The sequence below is a fragment of the Pseudogymnoascus destructans genome (assembly GCF_001641265.1).
Source record: "Pseudogymnoascus destructans isolate 20631-21 unplaced genomic scaffold scaffold_11, whole genome shotgun sequence".
In the NCBI taxonomy this organism is placed as follows: domain Eukaryota; kingdom Fungi; phylum Ascomycota; class Leotiomycetes; order Thelebolales; family Thelebolaceae; genus Pseudogymnoascus; species Pseudogymnoascus destructans.
In genome coordinates, this window is record NW_020167530.1 from 550,176 (window position 1) to 573,217 (window position 23,042).

General features: G+C 53.1%; 9 protein-coding genes across 9 annotated transcripts; 5 read left to right on the plus strand and 4 right to left on the minus strand.

Annotated features, from left to right (window-relative positions):
• The first annotated feature begins 142 nt into the window (after nucleotides 1-142).
• On the plus strand, nucleotides 143-1,325 carry SEC53 (Phosphomannomutase). Its single transcript, XM_024468624.1, has 3 exons — nucleotides 143-362; nucleotides 412-866; nucleotides 928-1,325. Exons 1-3 carry the CDS (start codon nucleotides 264-266, stop codon nucleotides 1,178-1,180), a joined length of 807 nt encoding a protein of 268 aa, XP_024323730.1. The 5' UTR covers nucleotides 143-263; the 3' UTR covers nucleotides 1,181-1,325.
• A 148-nt stretch (nucleotides 1,326-1,473) lies between these two features.
• On the minus strand, nucleotides 1,474-5,235 carry VC83_04999 (uncharacterized protein; the record flags this gene model as incomplete). Its single annotated transcript, XM_024468625.1, has 3 exons — nucleotides 1,474-1,943; nucleotides 1,991-2,679; nucleotides 2,726-5,235. 3 exons carry the CDS (start codon nucleotides 5,233-5,235, stop codon nucleotides 1,474-1,476), a joined length of 3,669 nt encoding a protein of 1,222 aa, XP_024323729.1.
• A 1,296-nt stretch (nucleotides 5,236-6,531) lies between these two features.
• CDC6 (AAA ATPase) lies at nucleotides 6,532-8,861 on the plus strand. Its single transcript, XM_024468626.1, has 2 exons — nucleotides 6,532-6,669; nucleotides 6,726-8,861. The coding sequence occupies exons 1-2, from the start codon at nucleotides 6,621-6,623 to the stop codon at nucleotides 8,600-8,602; spliced, it is 1,926 nt and encodes a 641-aa protein (XP_024323932.1). The 5' UTR covers nucleotides 6,532-6,620; the 3' UTR covers nucleotides 8,603-8,861.
• A 145-nt stretch (nucleotides 8,862-9,006) lies between these two features.
• On the minus strand, nucleotides 9,007-10,609 carry MRI1 (methylthioribose-1-phosphate isomerase). The gene is made up of 3 exons (XM_024468627.1): nucleotides 10,328-10,609; nucleotides 10,213-10,278; nucleotides 9,007-10,166 (listed from the first exon to the last, which is right to left on the minus strand). The coding sequence occupies exons 1-3, from the start codon at nucleotides 10,467-10,469 to the stop codon at nucleotides 9,010-9,012; spliced, it is 1,365 nt and encodes a 454-aa protein (XP_024323933.1). The 5' UTR covers nucleotides 10,470-10,609; the 3' UTR covers nucleotides 9,007-9,009.
• Nucleotides 10,610-10,821: 212 nt separating this feature from the next.
• On the plus strand, nucleotides 10,822-11,494 carry RPL36 (60S ribosomal protein L36). The gene is made up of 3 exons (XM_024468628.1): nucleotides 10,822-10,916; nucleotides 10,999-11,099; nucleotides 11,165-11,494. The coding sequence occupies exons 1-3, from the start codon at nucleotides 10,863-10,865 to the stop codon at nucleotides 11,325-11,327; spliced, it is 318 nt and encodes a 105-aa protein (XP_024323930.1). The 5' UTR covers nucleotides 10,822-10,862; the 3' UTR covers nucleotides 11,328-11,494.
• A 16-nt stretch (nucleotides 11,495-11,510) lies between these two features.
• On the minus strand, nucleotides 11,511-13,548 carry VC83_05003 (uncharacterized protein). Its single transcript, XM_024468629.1, has 2 exons — nucleotides 13,026-13,548; nucleotides 11,511-12,972 (listed from the first exon to the last, which is right to left on the minus strand). Exons 1-2 carry the CDS (start codon nucleotides 13,160-13,162, stop codon nucleotides 11,655-11,657), a joined length of 1,455 nt encoding a protein of 484 aa, XP_024323931.1. The 5' UTR covers nucleotides 13,163-13,548; the 3' UTR covers nucleotides 11,511-11,654.
• A 53-nt stretch (nucleotides 13,549-13,601) lies between these two features.
• PUP3 (proteasome core particle subunit beta 3) lies at nucleotides 13,602-14,783 on the plus strand. The gene is made up of 4 exons (XM_024468630.1): nucleotides 13,602-13,818; nucleotides 13,884-13,902; nucleotides 13,958-14,409; nucleotides 14,467-14,783. Exons 1-4 carry the CDS (start codon nucleotides 13,816-13,818, stop codon nucleotides 14,608-14,610), a joined length of 618 nt encoding a protein of 205 aa, XP_024323928.1. The 5' UTR covers nucleotides 13,602-13,815; the 3' UTR covers nucleotides 14,611-14,783.
• A 46-nt stretch (nucleotides 14,784-14,829) lies between these two features.
• VC83_05005 (uncharacterized protein) lies at nucleotides 14,830-19,127 on the minus strand. Its single transcript, XM_024468631.1, has 4 exons — nucleotides 17,962-19,127; nucleotides 17,746-17,903; nucleotides 15,058-17,696; nucleotides 14,830-15,006 (listed from the first exon to the last, which is right to left on the minus strand). Exons 1-4 carry the CDS (start codon nucleotides 18,077-18,079, stop codon nucleotides 14,922-14,924), a joined length of 3,000 nt encoding a protein of 999 aa, XP_024323929.1. The 5' UTR covers nucleotides 18,080-19,127; the 3' UTR covers nucleotides 14,830-14,921.
• Nucleotides 19,128-19,416: 289 nt separating this feature from the next.
• BMH1_1 (14-3-3 protein) lies at nucleotides 19,417-21,918 on the plus strand. The gene is made up of 6 exons (XM_024468632.1): nucleotides 19,417-20,035; nucleotides 20,190-20,197; nucleotides 20,339-20,417; nucleotides 20,495-20,769; nucleotides 20,839-20,926; nucleotides 20,978-21,918. Exons 1-6 carry the CDS (start codon nucleotides 20,024-20,026, stop codon nucleotides 21,344-21,346), a joined length of 831 nt encoding a protein of 276 aa, XP_024323926.1. The 5' UTR covers nucleotides 19,417-20,023; the 3' UTR covers nucleotides 21,347-21,918.
• Nucleotides 21,919-23,042: the final 1,124 nt, after the last annotated feature.

A 23,042-nucleotide genomic window follows, 5' to 3' on the forward strand; every position in this document is an offset into this window, starting at 1 on the left:
CACGTACCTCTTCCCCAAGAAAATAAATCCCAGCCCCTGACGTTTGCAGTTGTATTTGTCTCCCAAATTACCCCTCATCCACGCTCGCTTAAGCTGGGCGGATAGACTGGCGACGACCACTTAGCTCCCGAAATAGTTCCCCCCACCTATACCGCCTTCTTGGAAGGGGAACACCTCCACGTTTATACTCTCCCAATCGCCCATTCCCTCCCCCCAAACAATTACTTCCCTCCTACCTTCCATACCCCCTCCAAACCATCAAAATGGCCGAACCAGTCACCTACCCCCCGCTCAACCAGCGCCCCATCAAGAACACAATCGTCCTCTTCGATGTCGACAACACCCTCACCCCCGCGCGCGCAGTAAGCCCCCCCCCCACCGCCAACCCCTCCCAACTAACCCCCCTCCAAGGTCGGCACCCCCGATATGATCCAAATGCTCGCCGACCTGCGCCAAAAAGTCGCCATCGGCTACGTCGGCGGCTCCGACTTCGTGAAGCAGCAAGAGCAGCTGGGCACGGCGTCTCTGAGCGTCACAACACGTTTTGACTTCTGCTTCCCCGAGAACGGGTTGACGGCGTACAAGCTGGGATCGTTGCTGCCGAGCCAGAGCTTCATCAATTGGATTGGCGAGGACAGGTATAAGGAGCTGGTCAAGTTCATCTTGCATTATATCGCGGATCTGGATATTCCGATTAAGAGGGGCACGTTTGTCGAGTTCAGGAATGGGATGATCAATGTTAGCCCCATTGGGCGTAATGCGAGTACGGAGGAGAGGAATGAGTATCAGAAGTATGATCTGGAGAATAAGATTCGCGAGACGTTTGTGAACGCTCTGCGCGAGAAGTTTGCGGATATTGACTTGACGTAAGACTCCCCATCCAATCCAGCGTTTTCACACGACCTAGCTCTAACAACTGCAAAACAGCTACTCTATCGGTGGCCAAATCTCCTTCGACGTCTTCCCCACCGGCTGGGACAAGACCTACTGCCTTGGGCACCTCGAGGCTGACGCCAAGAAGCCCGATGGCGTCGAGTACACCACCATCCACTTCTTTGGCGACAAGACGTACAAGGGCGGCAACGACTACGAGATCTACGAGGACCCACGCACGATCGGCCACAGCGTGACTGACCCCGATGACTGCTTCAAGCAGGTCAAGGCGCTGTTTGATTTGTGACTGCAGCGGGGGAGTATGCTTTAGCTTAATATGCCCGAGGGGTGAAAAAAGGAACACGGGGCGAGGACGGGACAATAATAATTGGAGAACTCCCGAGATGAGCGTAGCTCAAGGAGGAGTTGTGAGGACAAAAAGAATCATGAGAGTTGTCTTAAAAATGGTAGATAGATAGGTATAAATAATATGCCAGAGATATAGAAAAGGCTATCAACGCTAAATGACAAACACCGCAAATGCCGCACATCACAATCATCAACCCACTCCTTTCCCCCCTCCATCTATCCCATACCCCCTCAGCGTCCAAACTCCAAGCTCGGAATAATAACCGGCCCATACTTCGTCGGCGCATTAAACGCCCCATCCCCCTGCACCACATAATCCACCGCCAAGCTCAACTTACTCAGTCCCTGCCCATCCGAGTGCACACTACCCGCCTGACTCATGCCCATATTCAGATCATGCGGGTCATACGCCACGAACGCGACGTAGTTGCGCCGGCCCATGAGGCGCTTGAGCTCGCGCGGCGCGCCGCTCACCTCGGATTGGAAGATCTCCATCATGTCCTCCTTGGTGTCGCTGGCGGCGTGGTTGGAGCGGCGGCCGTTGGCGGGGATGTAGAGGGCTTTGGTGTTGTGGAGCATCTTGAGGACGTAGTTGGGTGGGGGGGCGGCGACGATGGAGGAGGAGATTACTTGGTACATTGTTTTGTGGTCGTTGGGGTGGCTGGGGTCGTGGAGGAGACCGGCGCCGCAGCAGTTGACGTCTGAGTGAGTTAGTGTGGAGTTATTGATGGGGGAAGAGATATCATACCGCCAGAGAGAAAGGTCATCCGGATGCCTTTCTGTTGTGCGATGCCTTGTAGCGTGCGGATCAGGTAGGTGCGCTCCAGGTCCTTGGAATCGTGTGTCCACATGTCACGCAGCTCCTCGATGATGTCCATATCGCCAAAGCTGTTGAGCACACCACCCATAAGGCCGGACTTTCCTACGGCCTTCTTGACTTGTGAGAAGCCGCTGGAAACGATTTCCTTGCCACCCACGACACCTGCAACGCTGCTCGTCACCTTACCCAACAGGTTGTAGGTGGTGTTCACAGCTTTCTTTCCTGTTGCGACTGTGTTGGCAAGAGATTCCATTGTTTCGAGGCGTGGGTACACTATCGGAACTGGGACCATCCAGATGCAATGCTGGACTGATGGAGGAAGTGTGGCGACTTTGGGGAAGATCCCTTGGTATGTTGGTCCAGCCATCACCTGCTGCTGGGTACGCTCTGATCGGCCGTCAGGCCCAATGACGACGACGGCTGGGCCAAGGTATTTGACAAAGTGCCAACCGGTGCCAGTAATGGTAAATAGGTCAATATCGTCATTGACATTACGTAGGAGCTCGAGGGTTGTGTGGTGCTGGAAGAGGAGGTACATCTCAATGCCAATGCGGCCGATGTTCCTAAACATATGCGAGCCCTGCATGTACTCGGGGTAGGAGCCAAAGCCATCGAAACTAGGAATGTTAGGTGCGTAATAAGCAAGAGGGACTAGAAACTTACATGTCATGATCATCAATGCTTAGGACATGCGGGATCTGGGCGAATGCTTCTCGCAGGTATGGCTGGTCAAAGTGGCTAGTGTAATAATGGAAATAGGAATGTGAGACATCCTCTTCGTGCTTTGCTGTCCATGGAGTGCTCTTGCGAGCCTCCTTTCCAGGCAGACCAAGCCACTGCTTCAGTAACGGAACTTCCTTCCATATTCTGTCGCCGTATATCTGATCACCGAGACCAAGCTGTACATGGAATCCGCCGGTTTCGACATTCTTCTGTAAAATATCCTTCCACATGAACCCGATTCCTCCAAGGCGACTTCGCTCGTTTGCATTGGTGCTCATGGTAAAATCGTTACCAGAATGAGCAATGAAACGCCAGTTGGTTTCGTAGCGGCCAGCGACCAGGAATTCATAGCGTGTGCATCCTAGATGGGACGTGATCGCATATGTCCATTTGTCGCCAGGTCCGTCACCCATCTGGAGATCAATATCATACCGATAAAAGACCCATCGCTGATGCGTATATATCGAATTTGCCTTTAGCTGTCTGGGATTGGAAGACAAATCAGTACTTTGGTGAATATGGATGGTTGGTGGTTGTGGGCCGTCGGTAACAAGCATGATAGATCCGAGCCATATCCCCCTTTCGATATCCATGTTGATGTATTTCAGGTAAGGACCAAAATATACACCATTCGTCGGCGCAATCTTATACATATCAACACCAGCACTTGGAGGTGGGCCGCTGAATCCCCCTGCGGTCGTTGCTTGAGACATGCTGCTCATTATGCTCTCCGCATACCCTGGTGTCTGCGGCGGGAACAGACCAGGCGATCCCAACGGCTGTTTTCCAAATTGGCTAAGGCCTGGTGACATGAGCCCCGGTGACATTAGCTGGTTTCCATATGTTGAGGCTGTTGGAGATAGAGGTGCAACATCATGATTCAGTGGAGTTGGTCCCTTGGGGAACTCCCATTGCGTGGCTTGAGTTGCGAGGTGGATATAGTAGTACTGGCCAGAATTCTGGTCTAGATGAGCGATCCATCCCTCGGGCATCGGGGGCGGTGAGGCTGGGCCTATAGTGCCCGTGAATGGAGCAGGGTTCGCAAATTGCTGAACTGGAGTATTTTGTTCTTGCCTCGGGTCATTTGCGAATGCCGGGTGTCCTGGGTGCTGCAAAGCAGGAGATGCCAATGGCTGAGCATAGTCAGTCTTTTTCGGTGCTGCTGCTGCCACCGTTGCGGCTGCGGCAGCTACTGCAACAGCCCCCGCAACAGCCCCCGCACCAGCTGCACCAGCTGCACCAGCCTTTTCATTGGGATATCCTTGAGCTGTAGTACCATTTGATGGCCCTCCGTGACTGACACTGGAGTAAGCCGGGGGTGGCGAAGCCGACATATGCATTCGCTGGAAATCTTGCTCCAGCGCATTTGGTGGTTTAGATGCACGGCCACCCGAGTCCTGTCGAGCTTGCTCTGGATGAGGCAGCGACGAGACTTGGTTTGCGCCCTGGTAAACCGTTGGCGCACCGTGAGATTGGTCTGCCGGTAACTCCGTCGGTGTCCAAGGACGCGCCGGAGCCTGATTTTGCTGCGGAGCCGGAGAGAACGCTGGTGACATGGGTGGCTGAGGCTGCTGTGGCTGCTGCGGAGCTGGAGAAAATGCTGGAGACATGGGCATCTGGGGAACTGGTGGAGGCGCATATTGGTTTCGACGCTGTGCCGCGGCGGCGTTCTGAGCCTGGAGGCTGCTTAAAGTAGCAGTGCCAGAAATTCCTGCAGCTGCGTAGCGCTCCTCAATACTCCCACCGGCCTCTCCTGGGCCTACAATTGGTGTCTCTGGCGGGGCAGGAGACCCTCTTGAAGCTCTCGTTGTAGATGTAGAGGCGGTCGAGTCGAAGCGATCGAGCTTTGTAGGCTGGGGTGCAATGAGCCCCTCATTCTGTGGGTACGATTGCCCCTGTGCTGCCATTGTGTTGGGTGGCCTTTGTGGTGCTCGTGCGAAGAGCCCCTCTTTGTCTGGGGCGTCGGGGCCCGGCGACTCTGGGAGTGGTTTCGGGGCTGTCCCTCGCCTCTCTGCCAAACGAGGCCCTCTCTTGCCTGTAGGACTAGCCCCTAATCTCAGAGTTGTATCGTATAGATCGTTGGAATTTGTTCTTGGTGGCGGGGATGTGGTTGATTGATGCAGGGAGCCTTGGCTCTGTCGGCCGTCATCTGGGTATGGAGCACGATAGACTTTTTGTTCCGCTGGTCGGGGATATTGAAACGTCCCTTCATCATCCGGATATGGTAGAGGTGCGGCAGAACTGGAAGCTCCCGGTGGTAGGGGAAAAGAGTGCTTCGAGGGCTGCGGTAGTGGGTAATTGTAGTGACTCGGACCGGCCGAGCCAGCTCGAGGCGGGCTTGTAGATGGCGGTTTGCTGATTCTCAATGGCTCAATAGTTGGACTATCTCCGCCACCATTTGGACTTTCAAGGTAAAGCTCGTCATCTCCGTGTCCCCGACGAGCGGCCATTGTTACTGAAAGGCGGGGAGCTGCGGCTCTCACAGCGGCACCACTAGAGACGCACGGCGCACGATTAAGCAAAGACTGGGTTGCGGCAGCGCGATTCTAAAACAGACAGAGAGGTATCTGAGCAATGCGGGAATACCGAGTATGGAGAAATAGTAATCGTTCTGCGACCGAAGTTGAGGCCCGCGACAAGGTAAGATGGGCAGCAAGCTCAGCGATGACAGGCGGGCACTGTTTGTAGATTGCACGAGATGAAACAGAATAGACTTTTTTCAAATATGTTCAGATTTGGGGGCGAACAGCCATTACATGGAGTTGGGGGTTGAGGGCTGGAGGGGTCAGTTCCTGGTGGTGATTGGAGATGTGGTTGGGCGGCTACAGCACAGCCAGTGGGGTTGAAGCTACATAGCCACACCCATGAAAGTCAGCGCGTAAATGCAAAATATAGGAGCACATGGGGAATACTGAGCCAAAAGGTTTGAAGTAGTTTGGAATCGCTTTGCCGCTATCGAAGCGCTATAAATGCTAGGTGACTTGATATTAAATGAAGATGTGCAGAATGGCAAAATGCTTGATGGTGAGCGGTTGAATTGCCGCACATCCAAGGTGCAAGTGCGAGCGCAAGGAGGAGTTCAGTATTATCAGTTAGAGAAGTGTATGAAAGGCTTACGACGCTGGCTGCTGACGACACTGAGGGGTTGTTCATTGTTCACCAGGCAATTCAAGACCTGGGGTCGCAGTGTCCACCATAACCTGGCAGCGTAACTGGCTCCATGGGGGTGGCGATGGCTGACTCCCTGCATACAACATCGAAACACCTGCGAGCATAATCGCCTGGGCATCGACGAGGCTGTGTCGGCGGTTATCGGATACGGAGTTGATGTGCGTGCAAGGATGATGCATCTCGTCACTTTATCGGCGGCGGAGGTCGAGTACTCATGGAGGTGGAGGCGACGAGGGTCGTTAATGTAGAGATAAGAAGTGAAAGCACTGGGCAGACATAGTATGTATGCGCACAGGCAATATATAAACAGAAAATACTGTAAGCTGTAAATATATGTAGGAGAGGAATGACCTAAGAAGAAGAGTAAAGTAAAACATCGCGATGGTACCGAGTGTTGATCACGTGATCTGAACGCCCGTTGTGGTGCGCGGTGTGGTGACTGCGACTGCCGTTCCGCGCTAAAACGCCACTTTACGCGTCCCGGCGCGTAAAGTCGCGTCGCGGCTTGGACCAAGTACCTCAGTATTTCGCGTGCATGCAGAGAAGGAGCTTATGTCCTCCACCTTCATCTTCGAACTTCCTTCACACCTCAGTCATAACTTCCTCAACATCCGATCCGCCACCTCTATAATTTTTTCCTCTCACCTGCCGTCAATCCACAGTCATGGTTTCATCAGTATTGGGCAAGCGCACGAGAAGCTCTGTTGAGGCTGGTAAGAACGACCCGCCGTCAACCACCCCCAATGAACATACTGACCTGGCTTCATAGCTCTTCCTGCGGCACTTCCTCGTCCGAAAAGGCAAGCAGCAACCGTGATATACTCTGATGAGAACGACGACCTATTTGCCCCGCGACAGACCCGGGCCAAGGCGCGCAGTATCAGCTCGGATGTATCCTTAAAATCCTCGCCAGGCAAGCACAATGGAGCAGCAACGCGAGCCGTGCTACAGCCAACGCAAATAAAAAAGCACTTCAACACTGTCAAGTCTTTCGAAGCAGACGAAAACACAAAGGTCATCCAGGTTAATACGCCGCAAACCCCTCGGCATCGGGATGCACTTTCGAAGCAGGTACCCACTACACCAAGGCACCGTGTCACGGTTACGGGCACAGCAGCAACTCCTCGCACTCCTCGAACACCATCTACTCCATCCGGATCGTCCTCGACTATCTACAATGTCGCACGTCAACTTTTCACGCGTAGCAGCGATGCTGGCCGTCTTATTGGACGCCAAGAGGAGCGCCTTGAGCTGTCCAGCTTCATCAATACCTCCATCAGCACAACAACCGGTGGCTGCACATACGTCAGTGGACCTCCCGGTACCGGCAAGAGCGCCATGGTGAACGAGGTGGTTGCCGAGATACCAGCGAACGAAGTGCTCAAGAAAGCATACGTCAACTGCATGTCGATGAAATCTTCCAAGGACCTATATTGCGTCCTTCTGGAGTCACTGTGTGGCCCAATCGAAGTCATCGAAGGCGAGGAATTGCAAACTCTCCAAGGCATGTTTGCACCTCGCAAGCCGACAAACGCCATGTATCTTATCACGCTCGACGAGATTGACCATGTCGTCACGCTCGACCTGGAGTGCATGTACAAGCTCTTCGAGTGGGCCCTCCAGCCTTCATCCCACCTCATCCTGGTCGGCATTGCCAACGCGCTGGATCTTACCGATCGCTTCCTCCCACGCCTCAAGGCCCGCAACCTCAAGCCCAACCTCCTCCCTTTTCTTCCCTACACCGCTGCTCAAATCAAATCTATCATTACCACACGCCTAAAGAGCCTCATCCCTGCTGGCAGCGCAACATCCGACTTCATCCCTTTCCTACACCCAGCAGCTATCGAGCTATGCTCCCGCAAAGTCTCCGCCCAAACCGGCGACCTCCGAAAAGCATTTGATATCTGCCGCCGCGCCGTAGACCTTATCGAGACCGAAACCAAAGCCAAGCACCAAGCCTCTCTCGCCCCAGTCCCCGACTCACCATCCAAGAAAATCCTTGCCGAGAACCCAAACCTCTCCTCACTCGTCGCCATGCCTTCTCCAGCGAAAAGCCCCCGCCACCTATCGAGCTTAATAGCCGACTCCCTCGCCAAGCTGACCGTCGAGACGGCCCCACGAGCAAGCATCGCGCACCTCAACAAAGTCACCGCAGCCGCCTTCTCCAACGGCGTCTCCACGCGCCTCAAGACGCTCAACCTGCAACAGAAAGCCGCACTCTGCGCCCTCGTCGCCCTCGAGCGCCGCAAGCGCGCTGCAGCTGCAAACATCATGGCCACGCCCTCCAAACTAGCCAACGCAGCGCCAACCATCAAGCAGCTCTACGACACATACTGCCACCTCTGCTGCGCGGACTCGGTGCTGCAGCCCCTCACCTCGACCGAGTTCCGCGACGTGGTGGGCAGCTTGGAGACGCTCTCGCTGGTTAGTGGAGTGGATGGACGGACAGGCAGTTTCGTGATGGCGAATACCCCGACGAAGCGGGGGAGGAAGGTTGGGTTTGGTGGCGGGGTTGGGAGCGGTGATGAGAAGAGGGTGGGGAGTTGTGTGGGCGAGCAGGAGATTGAGAGGGCGGTTGAGGGGGGGGTGGGCGCGGTGATCTTGAAGAGCATTCTTAGTGGGGAGAGTTTGGCGTGGTGTGATTGAGTGTTGCATTTTTTTTTCTGCATAGCGTGGCATGGCGTCTGGATCCTCCGGTTGGAGTGGAATACTCGGAATTTTACTGTTGGATTGTAATTCAGGGCGTGTTTGAGTAGGGGTGTTAATTAGTATTTGTGTACAAAGCTCCCGGATGAGCGCGGGGGTAGAAAGCTCTTCAGCTTTGCTAGATATTGCTGTTGGGTATTAATCAATAAACTTGTTTGTCTATATCCTCGCACGACATGGAATATCTCTGAAATTAAGTAGTCTATCTGTCTACCACCTAAACCATATACATACCGTTTAATCCTAATTCTACCTCATCAGTCATGAATGTTGAAGTCCTGACTTCCCGCCCCAACCCCAAAACACCACATAGCTGATCCCACCCCCTTCTCCAGCCACCCCACCCCTCACACAAGCTCCAACTTAAACTGCGTCCCCTCTTCCGAGTCCGCCATAGACGCCTTCCCCGACAACGCTGCCACCTCAACCGGCTCCGTCTTCTCAACCTGCTGCTTCCACCTCGCCGGCATAATATGCTGAAAGCTAAACGTTCCATTCGCCGACCTCACCACCTCCCCTTTCTCCGTGATAATCGCATCGATCAGCGCATGCGGTGTGACATCAAACGACGGATTCCAGACACCAATCCCCTGATGCGCGACAGCGACGCGGCGCGTGTCATTAACATCCACATTCCCCTCCTTATCGACCACCGCGCCGCTGATCTGGGTGAGCTCCTTCTGGGGGCGATTCTCGATGACAATATCGGCTCCCGTGACGGTCTCGAGATCGATGCTGGTCGTGGGAGCCGCGACGATGAATTTTATACCGTGGAACTTGGCGAGGACGGCAAGCGAGTAGGTGCCAATCTTGTTGGCGGTGTCGCCATTGCGGGCGACGCGGTCGGCGCCGACGATGACGGCGGAGATGTTCTTCTCGGCCTTGAGGCGCGCGAAGAGGGCGCCGGCCATGGAGTCCGTGATGAGGGTGGAGGGGATCTTTTCGTAGACGAACTCGAAGGCGGTGAGGCGCGCGCCTTGGTTGTAGGGCCGGGTCTCGGTGCAGTAGGCGTGGTCGAGGTAGTTCATCTTGTGGAGGCTGCGGATTATGCCGAGGGCTGTGCCGTGGCCGGAGGTGGCGAGCGAGCCGGTGTTACAGTGGGTTAGGACGCTGAGTTTTCTGTAGGTTCTGTCGGGGGCTCCTTGTGTTCCGGGGGGGCTGGTGGTGAAGTAGCGAATGTCGTCGACGTCGTTTTCTGGCGATAGAACGGGCAGCTGCTGGCGTCTGAGATACTCAGCACCGTACCTGCCGATGGCCAGATTCGTTTGAAGGTCATCCTCAAGAATCTTCTCCGCGGCTTTGATGTATGCTTGCCTGATCACGGCAGCATCTGGCTGTGCAGTCTTGTTCGAAGTGCGATCTGCTTCCGCAATCGCCGCTGCGTTGACCGTCATCTTCAAGAGCCTGATGGCGTTTGAGAGGTCAACAGCGGTTGGCCTACTACCCATAAGGTAGTCCAGCCTGTCGTGAACATATTTCAGCTGCCCATCGACGGACGATTGACCTGGAAGAGGTAAGTATGTAAATATAGACGGAGCTAAGAGAGCTACTGAGGTCGGCGTTCTCCAACTCAACTGCCAAAGCCAAAGCGGCTACAATTGCAATTGCTGGTGCACCTAATGCAATCAGTTTGAGTATTTCCAATTCTAGATTCATCAAATATACCTCTAACACGCATAGACTTGATACAATCAAAAGCCTGTTCACATGTCGAGACGTCATCATAGACAGACTCATGTGGCAATCGCAGCTGGTCGAGCACCTCCAACTTGCCCCGCGTGTACTTGATAGCCTGAAGTGCAGACATTGTGGCTTTTTGAGACACAATAAACGGACAATTTGGATAATAATTAAAGCCAACCCAACGACTTGGAAATGGACTGAGACGTGGACCAGAAACAGATAGATTCCGAGTATGCTTCCCTCGAAAAAGGAAACGGAGACCCTGATGTCGCTGTCAAGGTACCCCTCCATGGTAGGCGGTGAGCCACATTTAAACTTTTCTGCCCCATCGTGGCTTCCTGCACCAGCAAAGCCCGCTAATTGGTCCAATTGCACAGGCCACAGCCAAGTGAACACGTGACCCACATTTGCCCAAGCGAGCGCACACAGTCGAAATTCGCTTTCTCGAACTTTTCGCGAAGCCTCACGACCATCCACGACAACATCGACACAGCATCTCGACATACCTTCCGTCAAGATGGCCAGAGAGACCCCACGCAGCGGCATTGCCGTCGGACCTAACAAGGGCCACGTACGTCTCACCTCTTGGAGGATCCCTTTCTGAACAGGAAGGCGATGGACCGACCTGGCTAACATATCATTCTGCGAATTAGAAAACCGAGCGTCGTGCTGTCCGCGCGAAGCCATCTAAGACCAAGGGTCACTTGAGCAAGCGCACCGCTTTCGTCCGCGAGATCGTCAAGGAGGTTTCTGGGTATGCGACCACCGCCGCCGTTCCATTGAATATCCGAAGCAGTTTTCCTAACATGTTTCTTCTAGCCTCGCCCCATACGAGCGCCGCGTTATCGAACTCCTCCGCAACAGCAAGGACAAGCGTGCCCGTAAGCTGGCAAAGAAGCGTCTCGGTACGTTCGGCCGTGCTAAGGCCAAGGTCGATGAGCTCCAGGGTGTCATCGCCGAGTCCCGCCGTGCCGCCCACTAAATGCATCATGGTGCGTTTGGGAAGTTTGGGACAGGGTGTGATGGTGTACAATGGGCGCCAATGCATGGCTGGATGAAAATCTCTGCGAGAGTAAAAAGCCGGACCAATATATAGCTGGCAACTCGACCGAGGTTTCGGGCAATGAATCACAACTTGATACCAACTTGCAAGACTTATTATGGCCTGACGCTTCAAGTGAATTTGTGACATTTAAACTCATACTAAAATTATATACCTCTGAAACGCCTCGCTATGAGCCTCTTGACTAATACCAATGCAATTCCCTCAAAGCGCCGTGTATCATGCCAGCATCGACAGACTGACAGCTTACTTCTTGCTCAACCCCTTGAGGAAGCCCTTGAGCTTCTCTTCCGTAGACTTCCCACTACCGGCCTTCTTCTCCTTCGGCTTTGGAGCAGCGCCGCCTCCACCCCCCTGTGCCTTCGGGATTTCTGGTACTTGCACAGGCTTTGCTTGCGTAGCATACTTCTGCTGGAGTATCGGCCACTTCCTCGCAACCTCGCCCGCCTCATCCTTCCAAGTAAATGTAACCAGTGTCGGCCCCTCAAACCCCAGGTCCTTGATCAGACGCACTGTGCTGCTATCAGGCACACTATGGATCTGGCCTTTCGAGTCCTTGTATATCAACGAGAATGGCTGGTCCCCTGCCACGATGAGACCCCTAACAAACTCGAGCATCGTTGCCCCCGTTTCCGTAGCATTGACGGGGAACTGGACAGTTGTTTGATCAGGGAATCGGACTTTAACCCTTGTTTCCACAACCGAAGACTTCTTTGCCTCCTTCTCTCGTTGTAGAGCTTCCTGCTCTGCATCCGATAGTAGCCTTTTGTTCTGTGTCCTATTCAAGAGGCGAGACTGGTGCAACTTGGCATCAGCAACGCTGGGCTCGTAGTCGGAGTCGTTGAACTCCTGTTGAGCTGCTCGGGGGACGGTTGACGTAGGAGCGGAGAAGACCGAAATCATACGCTGTCCTGGCCCAGCAACACCCTCATCAGGCACTGAGGTCTCCGCTGGTTTTGCCACGCCTGACACCGAACTCGACGTCTGCGATGACGGTGTTTGCGGGCCAGGTTCTTGCACTTTGGCGATTTGATCGGTTATTGTACCATCCTCAGCAGGAGTAGCTGTTTCCGTTGAAGGTGTCGCCCCAGTATTCTGGGCAGCTTCCTCGACTTCCTTAAAGTACTGGCCTATCTCTGCCGTAGCTACCTCCAACGGCGTCTCCGTCTGTCGGTAGCTTAAACGTAATAAAATCGATCCGCTGCTAATCCCTATCTGTGACAGAGTCTTCTGCAAGTCCACAAAGGTACCAAACTCCCTATTCATAACATTCAGAACTGGCATCTCATAGAGGATCTTGCCGCTCGAGCGCGCCGCCGTATCGGCTATGCTCCTGGCCGTGAAGTTGAGGTTTTTGGTATCGCTCGCCTCGAATTTCCTCAATATAAGCCATAGGGTGGTGTTACTTGGGAATCGATCCGTGTGGCGAGTCCCATCGGGGAGTTGTAATGCTACTGCCACGGCCGATGGGGACTTTGAGGCAACGACGAGCTCGAGTTTTGCACCGGAGGAGAGGCCTGATTGTCGGAATGTTCGTGAGAGGTCAACTGGCTTGTTATTATGCCTTGAATACAGTTAGCAACCTGTAGCCATCATGTGAAATGGGGTCCAACTTACTTCAACCCGTAGTTGCTGGGGTCGAACTTGGACCTTGTACAAGCCTGGTTTCGGACATCGCTCATGGGTGTCTCAGGGACCACCTTGATCTGATACCGTTGAAGCCCAGTATCCGTCACCACAACATGGGCTACCATGGCTGCGAAGCTGTCTCTCGGACCTTGTAGTATAGGTCCTATGGAATGGGTAGGCTATTTGGGGCCTTTTTAAGGGCTGGCGCAAGTGTAGATGCTGTAGAATCAAGCAGACTTCATATATACAAATGCGTGAGAGGGGAGGGAGCTTCGTGGGGTCTTGTGGTGGGTGATTTCCGTAGGATTCGCTGATATTCTTATTATCAAGCAATCATCGCGGGGTGATTCAATGAACCCTTCAAACTGCGAATCACCACGGAACTCGTAGTTGACGTCGGTAATTCGAGCGCAATAGGCAATGAAATAACGAGACTGGGAAGGTAACAAAAGTGAACTCGTAGTTTACCAAAGTAGAAAAGGGAATTTCAGATCTGTACAAAGGAATGTTGCCTCTAGGCCATTGCAGCACCTACAGTAAACGTAACCATCCACCTAATTGGTCCGAGCGTATTTGGGGTGAGGCTCGCCGTCTCAAGCTCAAGCGTCCACCGCAGCTCCACCTACGCGTAGCCGTGTCTACCTTGCGAATCCGTCCATAAGCCCAGCCAAACCACCACACATAGAAAAAAGCATCACGACGAACGATTCCAAGGACCCTCATCTCATACACCGATATAAAAACACCCCAGACACTGTGAAGCCAACACATCAAAGTCATGGTAAGCCAAACCAAACCACCTCCCCAACCAACCACCTTGCAACCACTTACTAACCCCATCCCCAGAGCTCCCCATTCTCCATCAGTGCGTCCTCCCCCATCAACCACCCCTTCCCATCCCCTCCTCTAACCTCCCCCAGATGGCGGAGCCTGCGTCGCCATGGTCGGCAAAGACTGCGTCGCGATCGCGTGCGACCTGCGCCTGGGTCTCCAATCCCTAACCGTCTCCAACAACTTCCCCAAAGTCTTCAACTATGGCGACGTCTACCTCGGGCTCACCGGTCTCGCCACCGACGTCGCCACGGTGTCTGATCTGTTCCGGTACAAGGTGAACATGTACCGTCTGCGCGAGGAGCGCAACATCGCGCCCTCGACGTTCGCGAACCTCGTCAGCTCGTCGCTGTACGAGAAGCGCTTTGGGCCCTTCTTCGTGAGCCCCGTGGTGGCGGGGTTGGATCCCAAGACGGGGATACCGTTTATCTGCGGATTTGATAGTATTGGGTGTATTGATTTTGCGAAGGATTTTATTGTGGCGGGCACGGCGAGCGATCAGCTGTTTGGAACTTGTGAGGGGCTGTGGGAGCCGGATTTGGTATGTTTGCGGAGACGGGAAGGGGGAGGGAGGGATGTGTGCTAATGAGTGGTGTAGGAGCCAGAGGACCTGTTCGAGACGATTTCGCAGGCGTTGTTGAATGCGGTGGATAGAGATGCGTTGTCTGGATGGGGAGCACACGTATACATCATCGAGAAGGACAAGGTGACGAAGAGGTTACTGAAGGGTAGACAAGATTAGACGGGTTGGATGCGGATGGGGGACAGGAGAAGAAGAAGTACGGAGCATGGATATTCTGGAAGTGCTCATTTTGAGTGTACAATTAGATAGATAACAGCGTTTCTGGTCAATACATGGCAGATCGGCGTCAGGTGGAAACGAAGGAGACTTTACATCAATTGCTTTTCTTGGGGCCACATGAACTTTTGCTTGATACGTTGTGCATTGGAACTATATGAACTTTGCTTGATAATTGTGCATTTAAATCTATGTCTACTATTCAAAATGATGATGAGATGATACAATGTACACATTGTCCTCTATATATTATTTTACTCCTTCTTCGGCTTGGGCTCGGCGTAGCTCGTCTCAATGTAAATCTGCCTCTCAGCGAACTTCAACACCTCATCAATCAAGCTATATTAAAGTCAGTAATGCTCTACTCAGTCAAGGGATATTATAACTCACACAACAGGGGCGCTGATAGCCAAGACAGCATACCACTCATTGAGGTTCAACGGAAGAATTGAGAACAGCGTCTGCAAGAACGGCGTATACAGCAGAGCAAAATGAAGAGCCATAGACAAGGCAATGGCATAAACGAGCATCATATTCTCCCACAGCGGGAGGGTAAGCAGCGACTCGCTCGACGACAGCGCGTTCATAGCGTTGAGCATCTCAATGACAACCAGGATGGACAGCGACACAGTCGAGGCGGACTTGGCCATGTCGTTTGAGAACATCTGGCAGCCAACATCAGCGAACTTCTCCGAGCACTGGTGGAAGTGCGTGAGTTGGTAGAAGCTGATCTGTGGGCCCTCGGAGTTGTACATGAACCACCACGCGTAGCCGGCGACGGTGGCGAGGCCGACGTAGATGCCGATCACCATGTAGCGGAAGAAGAGCCAGCCGCTGATAAGGGGCTCGTTGCGGCGTCTGGGCTTGCGCTTCATGATGTCGTGGTCGGGTGGGTTGAAGGATAGTGCGGTGGCTGGGAGACCGTCGGTGACGAGGTTAACCCAGAGTAACTGAACTGGAATCAAGGCCTCGGGCATGCCAATAGCAGCCGTCAAGAAGATGGACACAACCTCGCCGATGTTCGACGAGATGAGATAGCGGATGAATTGCTGGGTGTTGTTATAGATCGAACGGCCCTCCTCGATAGCAATCTCGATAGTTGCAAAGTTATCGTCAGCCAAGACCATGTCGGATGCCAATTTGGCGACGTCAGTTCCGGATCCCATGGCGACACCGATATCAGATTTCTTGAGAGCTGGCGCATCATTGACACCATCGCCAGTCATTGCTACAACCTCGCCATGAGCCTGGAGGAGCTCGACGAGCTTCAGCTTGTGGGTTGGCTCAACGCGAGAGAACAATGAAGCCCGGTTCACAGCCTCCAGTTGTTCGCTTCCGCTCAAGCTCTCAAATTCGTGTCCAGAATAGCTCTTTCCGGTCAGGTCCTCGTGAGGGCCAAAGACACCAATTTGACGGCAGATGGTCTCAGCAGTGTTGCGGTTATCACCAGTGATAACAATGACTCTGATGCCAGCTTCCTTGCATTTCTTGATCGAGCCAGCAACCTCTGGTCGTGGGGGGTCCAACATGCCAACAAGGCCGACGAGGGTCAGGTTTTGCTCGAGCTTGAGATAATCATCGGTAGTCTTGGCCTTTTTGAGAAGCGGGTTCGATTCGACATATTCAACGCTTGCGAGAGCAATGACGCGAAGTCCACGGTTACCGTAGTCAACAACTTCTTTCAGGAGTAGCTCAGACAGTTTCTTGGTCAACTTGATCTTCTTGCCATTGGCGCCAAGAGTGGCATGGGTGCAACGCTCGATGATAGCCTCAGGGGCTCCCTTAACCAACAGACGCTGAGAGTTCTTATCTCCCACAAGGACAGACATACTCTTGCGATCTCTCGAGAATTCATAGGTCGCCAAACGAGGGGCCCTACGTTCGTACCAGGAGCTGGACTTGCTGAGGGGGTCTGCGAGTGCGGAGTTTCCGTTTTGGGCCTTCTTCGAGGACTCTGGAGTGCCAATCTTCTCGACCAGAACACGAAGGGCGCCCTCGGTGGGCTCACCGACGCTAGAGTACACACCAGTCTTTGCATCCAGTGCCAGTTGGGCATCGTTACACAAGGCAGATATTTCAGCGATTTGCTCCACAGTGTAGGATGTGGCAGCAAGGTCTGGAACGTGAGTTCCCTGGAAACGGACTTTACCCTCTGGAGAGAATGTCGTGCCTTCAACGTCGAACTCCTCGAGGTCGCTACCGGATTCATTGAGATAGACCAATTTGTTGACGCTCATCTGGTTGGTGGTCAGAGTACCGGTCTTGTCGGAGCAGATGACGCTGCAGCTACCGAGCGTCTCAACGGATGGGAGACTGCGGACAACAGCATTCTTGGCAGCCATTTTCCGGGTTCCAAGGGCCAAACAGGTGGTAATGACAACGGCGAGACCCTCGGGAATTGCTGCAACTCCCAGAGAGACGGCAATCTTCAAGTAATAGATGGCACCCTTGGTCCAGCCACCATGCGAGGGGTCGTTGAAGTGGCGGATGTTGATGGCCCAGACAAGGATGCAGATAACGGTGATAACCTTTGCCAGCGAATCTCCAAAATCATTGAGCTTCTCCTTCAATGGTGTAGGCGCGGAAATCTGTGCGGTGATGCTCTCGTGGATGTCCCCAATGGCGGTTGACAGGCCGGTCAAAACAACAACTGCGGTAGCGTGACCGGTGACAACAGTTGTTCCAGAGAAGAGCATGTTGATTTGATCCTGCTTGACAGCATTATCCACCTTGACAACCGTAACGTCCTTGCCCACGCTCTCACTTTCTCCAGTCAGGATAGCTTGGTCGACGGAAAAGCTGTTGCTCTGGATGGCGATGACTCTGCAGTCTGCAGGTATCCTATCTCCAACGGCAATTGTGATGATGTCTCCCGGGACAAGCTCGTCCGCCTTGACGCGAGCAACATGGCCATTTCGGACAACCTTGGCTTCGTTGGCAGAGTATTCCTGTAGTGCAGCAATGGCTTTTTCAGCGCTGCTCTCTTGGGAGACACCGACGACGGCGTTTAGGATAAGGATAGTAAGTATCTTCGAAGATGTTAGCATTGTTAAGCAGCCATTGAAATAATATACTAACGACTGCAGGGTCCACAAAAGCTGTCCAGCCACCTCCATCTTCCAAAAGGGCGAGAATAAATGATACAGCAGCGGAGCCGAGAAGAATAATGACGAGCTGGTCTTTAAATTGCTCTAGAATAAGCTCCCAAACCGGGGTCGGGGGTTCCTGGGGGATAGCTATGTGCAACGTCAATAACTGGTCTGGACCATTATTCCCAGGACAGGGAAAACCTACCATTGCTCCCGTATTTCGCTCTGGATGCAATTACCTGTGCATCATCGAGTCCCTTATGCTCCTGCACCGAAAAATGCTTGAGAACCTGTCCCGTAGACTGGGCGAATGCGTTCTCCATGGCGTGGGGGTCGCGGTTGTCAAAACGTCTGGTGGATGAAATTCTTATCGAGCCGGGGCAGCAGCAGTAGCAGCAGCAGCAGCAGCAGCAGCAACGTCAGGGACGTTGAATTAAATCAAAGCAATCATGTACGAAAGCGTAGACGTGTCGATGAGAGTTTTACAGTTGTTGACGGTGGAATTTCTGTAGGAATCAAGAACGGGAAGGAATGGCCAGATTTACAGGGACGTGGGACGTGGGACGTGATGGAGCTGCTTACAATAGCGGGGCTCGCTCAGGAAAATGTTTCTCGATAACAACACGTTGCGGTTCTGCGGTAGTTCAATCTTCCTCGACACGCGAACCGGGATCACTAGCAGCGCCGGCGGTTTGGACGGGCCAAGTTTTATTTTGGCTTCGCTTTTTTTTATTTTTGGGGGAGAAGTTGGTCATGTGACTAAGTAGTGTTTGGTATGTAGTACTTGGGAAATGCAGGCTTGGGGTTTTTTAACCATAGTTGCTGTTTGGTATGATATAAACAGGGAGGACAGCCTTATGGTAATTTATTAAAGTATAATAAAGTTGTACTCCGTAGATGGAGTAGATCGATCCACCAGCAACTTGGCTAGTCCTCAGCTGGGACCATCCCAAGGCCCTTCCTTTTTCCCATCGACAACCAGCACGAACAATTCAATGACGAAAGAGGCATCTTCTCCGTACTCTGCAGTGTAAGTTATGCACTCCAATCCATCTTCAGCCCAAGGACTGAGCCTATTTGAGAAAATGCGACAAATCAGCATGTGTGTTGGGCCTTTCGAGTGCGTGCGCCTCATTTTTATGTGCGGCTGGCATCGTGAGGGGATTCCCTACCGTACTAGAGTATCACAAGGTAGCCGCCGCCCCCGCCACCTTTGGCCACCCGAAACCCATGGAATATTGAGAAAAGGGCTTGATAACTGGATAGGGAACCAACATCAACTACCCATACTATCCCACACTATCCCACATCTCAGGCGGCCGTCTCTCACAAACGAACAAGGGACTGACGCCGACGCCGAAGGGTGTCTACAGTGAGATATTTACGCTTTATATATATATATGCCTCGTAGCCTCCGCCTGCCTATTACATGATCTGTAACTGTGGAAACATGCATGTGAAGTGCATGTTTGTAAAACAAGCCTTGGTGCCATCCTCGCTGTTGCTTAACTCTTTTTTCTTATCTGCCTTGTGGTTTTCACGTCCCCGTCTACGGAGTACAGTGTAACTTTAAATATATTAGATAAGACGCCCACCAGACAACGACGACGACGACGACGACGACAACGACAACAACGACAACAACGACAACAACGACAACAACGACAACAACAACAACAACAACAACAACAACAAAGTAGTCTGCAGATATGTATACCGGCCGTAGAGAACTGTGGTGGGCTTCACTGAGTTGGTACACTATAATGACATAAGAGACGTGGATACACCAGTTACTAGACTACTAGAGTACTCTACTATAACAAAACAAAGTCACTCGTCATCCATCTAATAGGGCGTCGCCACGCCCAGTTTATTCGCCTCATTAACTCACCAACTCACTAACTCCCCAATGTAGACTACTGCCCCTTCAATAATACTCTCCAATAGTCCTCAATAGTCTAATCAAGGCTGGCCGAGTCGTTGTTTATGATTCCCCCAACCACCAACACTTCCCACTGTCAAAAGTTCCCACCACACACCCTCTCGCATCACCAGCAATCTGGCTCTTCTCACTTATTCGCTTAGGACCACCTCGCACCATCGCTGCCCCCAGAACCTCATTCAATCTCAGCCCGCCAACTTCTTACAACTTCTACATCAAACGTCCATTACTTACTACCATCCTGAATCACGCGCATTCCGCAATTCCAATACTTCCTCTTCACATCTACCAACCTTACATCACATACACACCTTCACTCCCAACCATGGCCACCGAAGTAAGTTCTTCCTCTCACCCACTACACGTCATCACGTCAGGTCAAGGCCGGTGTCTCAGCACAATAGACAGCCTCATGTACCGCGTCGACCCCTCTCCTGCCTCCTCGTTATCATCCTCTAGATCAGAATGCTGACCTGTGCTTTCCGTACCAGCGTGAAAGGTAATGAAACTACACCCAAACATGCGCCCGAAAGTGAACTTGTTTGGACATGCAAACACAAATAACGACACCGGACCGGATGGATGGGCGTGGTATTACTGTGCACAGATCAGTCCGCTAACATCTCTGTGCGACCTTTAGCAAGACATTCCTCGCGAGGCTGTGCGAGCAGGCTGAGAGATACGATGAGATGGTTACATACATGAAGGAGGTCGCCAAGGTATGAGGCTCAGTCTGCGGGTGTTTTGGGGTTGGCCCGGGTTGGATCTGAGCATCGGCTGACATGTTGTGCGATAGCTTGGTGGAGAGCTCAGCGTCGACGAGCGCAACCTTCTGTCCGTTGCCTACAAGAACGTCGTGGGTACCAGACGTGCCTCGTGGCGCATCATCTCCTCGATCGAGCAGAAGGAGGAGTCCAAGGGAACCGAGAAGCACGTTTCCACCATCCGCGATTACCGCCAGAAGATCGAGACCGAGCTTGAGAAGGTCTGCCAGGATGTCCTTGATGTCCTCGATGAGTCCTTGATCCCCAAGGCCGAGTCCGGAGAGTCCAAGGTCTTCTACCACAAGATGTACGTTGGCGCCAATATTTTGCTATATACACCCCACATTATACGATTCTGACTTGTTTTGTTCTATAGGAAGGGTGATTACCACCGCTACCTGGCCGAGTTCGCCTCGGGAGAGAAGCGCAAGGGTGCTGCCACTGCTGCACACGAGGCTTACAAGGTACAATGCCCATACTCTTACAGACACGATCGGGAACTAACATTACCATAGAACGCCACCGACGTTGCCCAGACCGAGCTCACCCCCACCCACCCCATCCGCCTGGGCCTCGCCCTCAACTTCTCGGTCTTCTACTACGAGATCCTGAACTCGCCCGACCGCGCGTGCCACCTGGCCAAGCAGGCCTTCGACGACGCCATCGCCGAGCTCGACTCGCTCTCCGAGGAGTCCTACCGCGACAGCACCCTGATCATGCAGCTCCTCCGCGACAACCTGACGCTGTGGACCTCATCCGACAGCGGCGAGGCCGAGGCCGCACCGGCCGCCGACGCAAAGGAGGCCGAGAAGGCACCTGAGGCCGAGGCCCCCAAGGAGGCTGAGCCAGTCGCCACCGAGACTGCCCCAGCTGCTGAGTCTTAAATCTTGTCGTCTCACGAGGCCCCGTTCCGCAACTCCCCTGCACACATTCGTCATCAGTGTCTTAACTAGTCAGCGAGAGCATTCGATGCCACGGGTCTGAGGCGGGGGCATGCGATTTGCGAATACACCATCCTGCGATCCTTGATATCATGGTTTTTCTCCTTTTTCCTCCCGAATCCCCAAATGCCCCACCTGCCCCTTTGCGAAATGTCTCTTTTTATTTTGCCCTGTTTACGGTTTCTCTCACACGAACGCGGTTTTTTGTCGATGGAAAAGGCGACGGCTGATTGCTACTTCCGGAAACTCTTTCGGCGTCCTCTGATGAGATTTCGGATGCGGTAACTCACACAAATGGATAATTATAATCCGCCCAGGGGATTGCTTTGATGAACGGTGGTGCCTGGCGGGAACGGTATCTTAGATACTTCAATCCCGTTAGAACTATCCTGAATCAACCTTTGTTGCGTTTGCCATAGCGGGTAGTCTGTCAAACTGTTACTTTTACCTTGTGTTTATCGGAGCCCGTCTGGAGGAGTGGGTGTGGGGTGGGCAATGAAATACACAAAACATATACCACATGCATTGCTCATCTTGTTCGTGCTCGTGATTGTGATTGCAGTGTGACTTGATTCCTCATGCCAGTACAATCTAGTTCTCATTATGGTATTAAAGTACAGCGAACTCCCCCTCTATTAACCCACCATCCAATCCATCCAATCCCAGCTATTACAACCCTAACCTGACCGAACTCCTCGCCCATAAAAGAGCAAACACCATACCAACTCAATACACCCCATGCTCAGAGTACACTCACACAGCCACCCTCCTCTCCTCCACAACTTCATCCTCCACCTCGTCACTAACCTCAACCCCCACCTTCCCCTGCCTCCCCAACAACTCCGCCGCCCTCTCCAACCTCTCCTCCTTCTCATCGCCCCTCCTCTTCTCCCTCCCAGCACTCCCCTCTGTCTCCTCCCTCTCAACCTCCCAACTGCACTCCTCCACCACCATCCGCCCCACCCCCCTCTCCTTCTCAGTCAACTCATACATCCTCGTCTCCTCCCTCTCCTCCTCCATCACCCCCCAATTCCCATTCCCAATCCCATTCCCCAGTTCCCCACCACTCGCCTTCCCCGTCCAGATCTTCCCACGAATCCGCCTCTCGAGACGGCGCCATGTGCCTTGCTGGGCGGGCCGGGGGGGGGTGGGGTGCAGAGCGGTGGCGGAGAGGACTTCGTGGCGCCAGATTAGGATGCGGCGCGTTGAGGCAGGGGTGGAGGGTGGTATTGACGGGGTTAAAAGGCATGGTGGGCGGTTGGTTGAGAAAGGGGGGTCTGGGGTGGGTGCTGGGGAGTTTGCCATTTTGGTGGGCTCGGTGATGATGGGCCTCGTGGTGGTGGTAATGGTGATGTTTGGGTTGGCGTTTGGTTGTCTTTCTTGCGGCGAGAGGTGGCTTGGGGAGGTGAGGTGTGAGAGGGTGTTGGTGTATATATGTCGGCGCCGGTGGCAGGTTGATCATGTGAGAACAACAGTTGATGTAGCGGTGAAGGCGAGGGGTTGACTTGGTAATGTTGGCCTCCTTCAGCCAGAGTATTGCTGAGCTATCCAATTCACCAAAGCCCCCGCAGTTGTAGCTTCGGCGTCCTAGTTCTGCGGAGACAAAGTCATTGAAAAAGTAAATCAAAGTCGAGTCTCT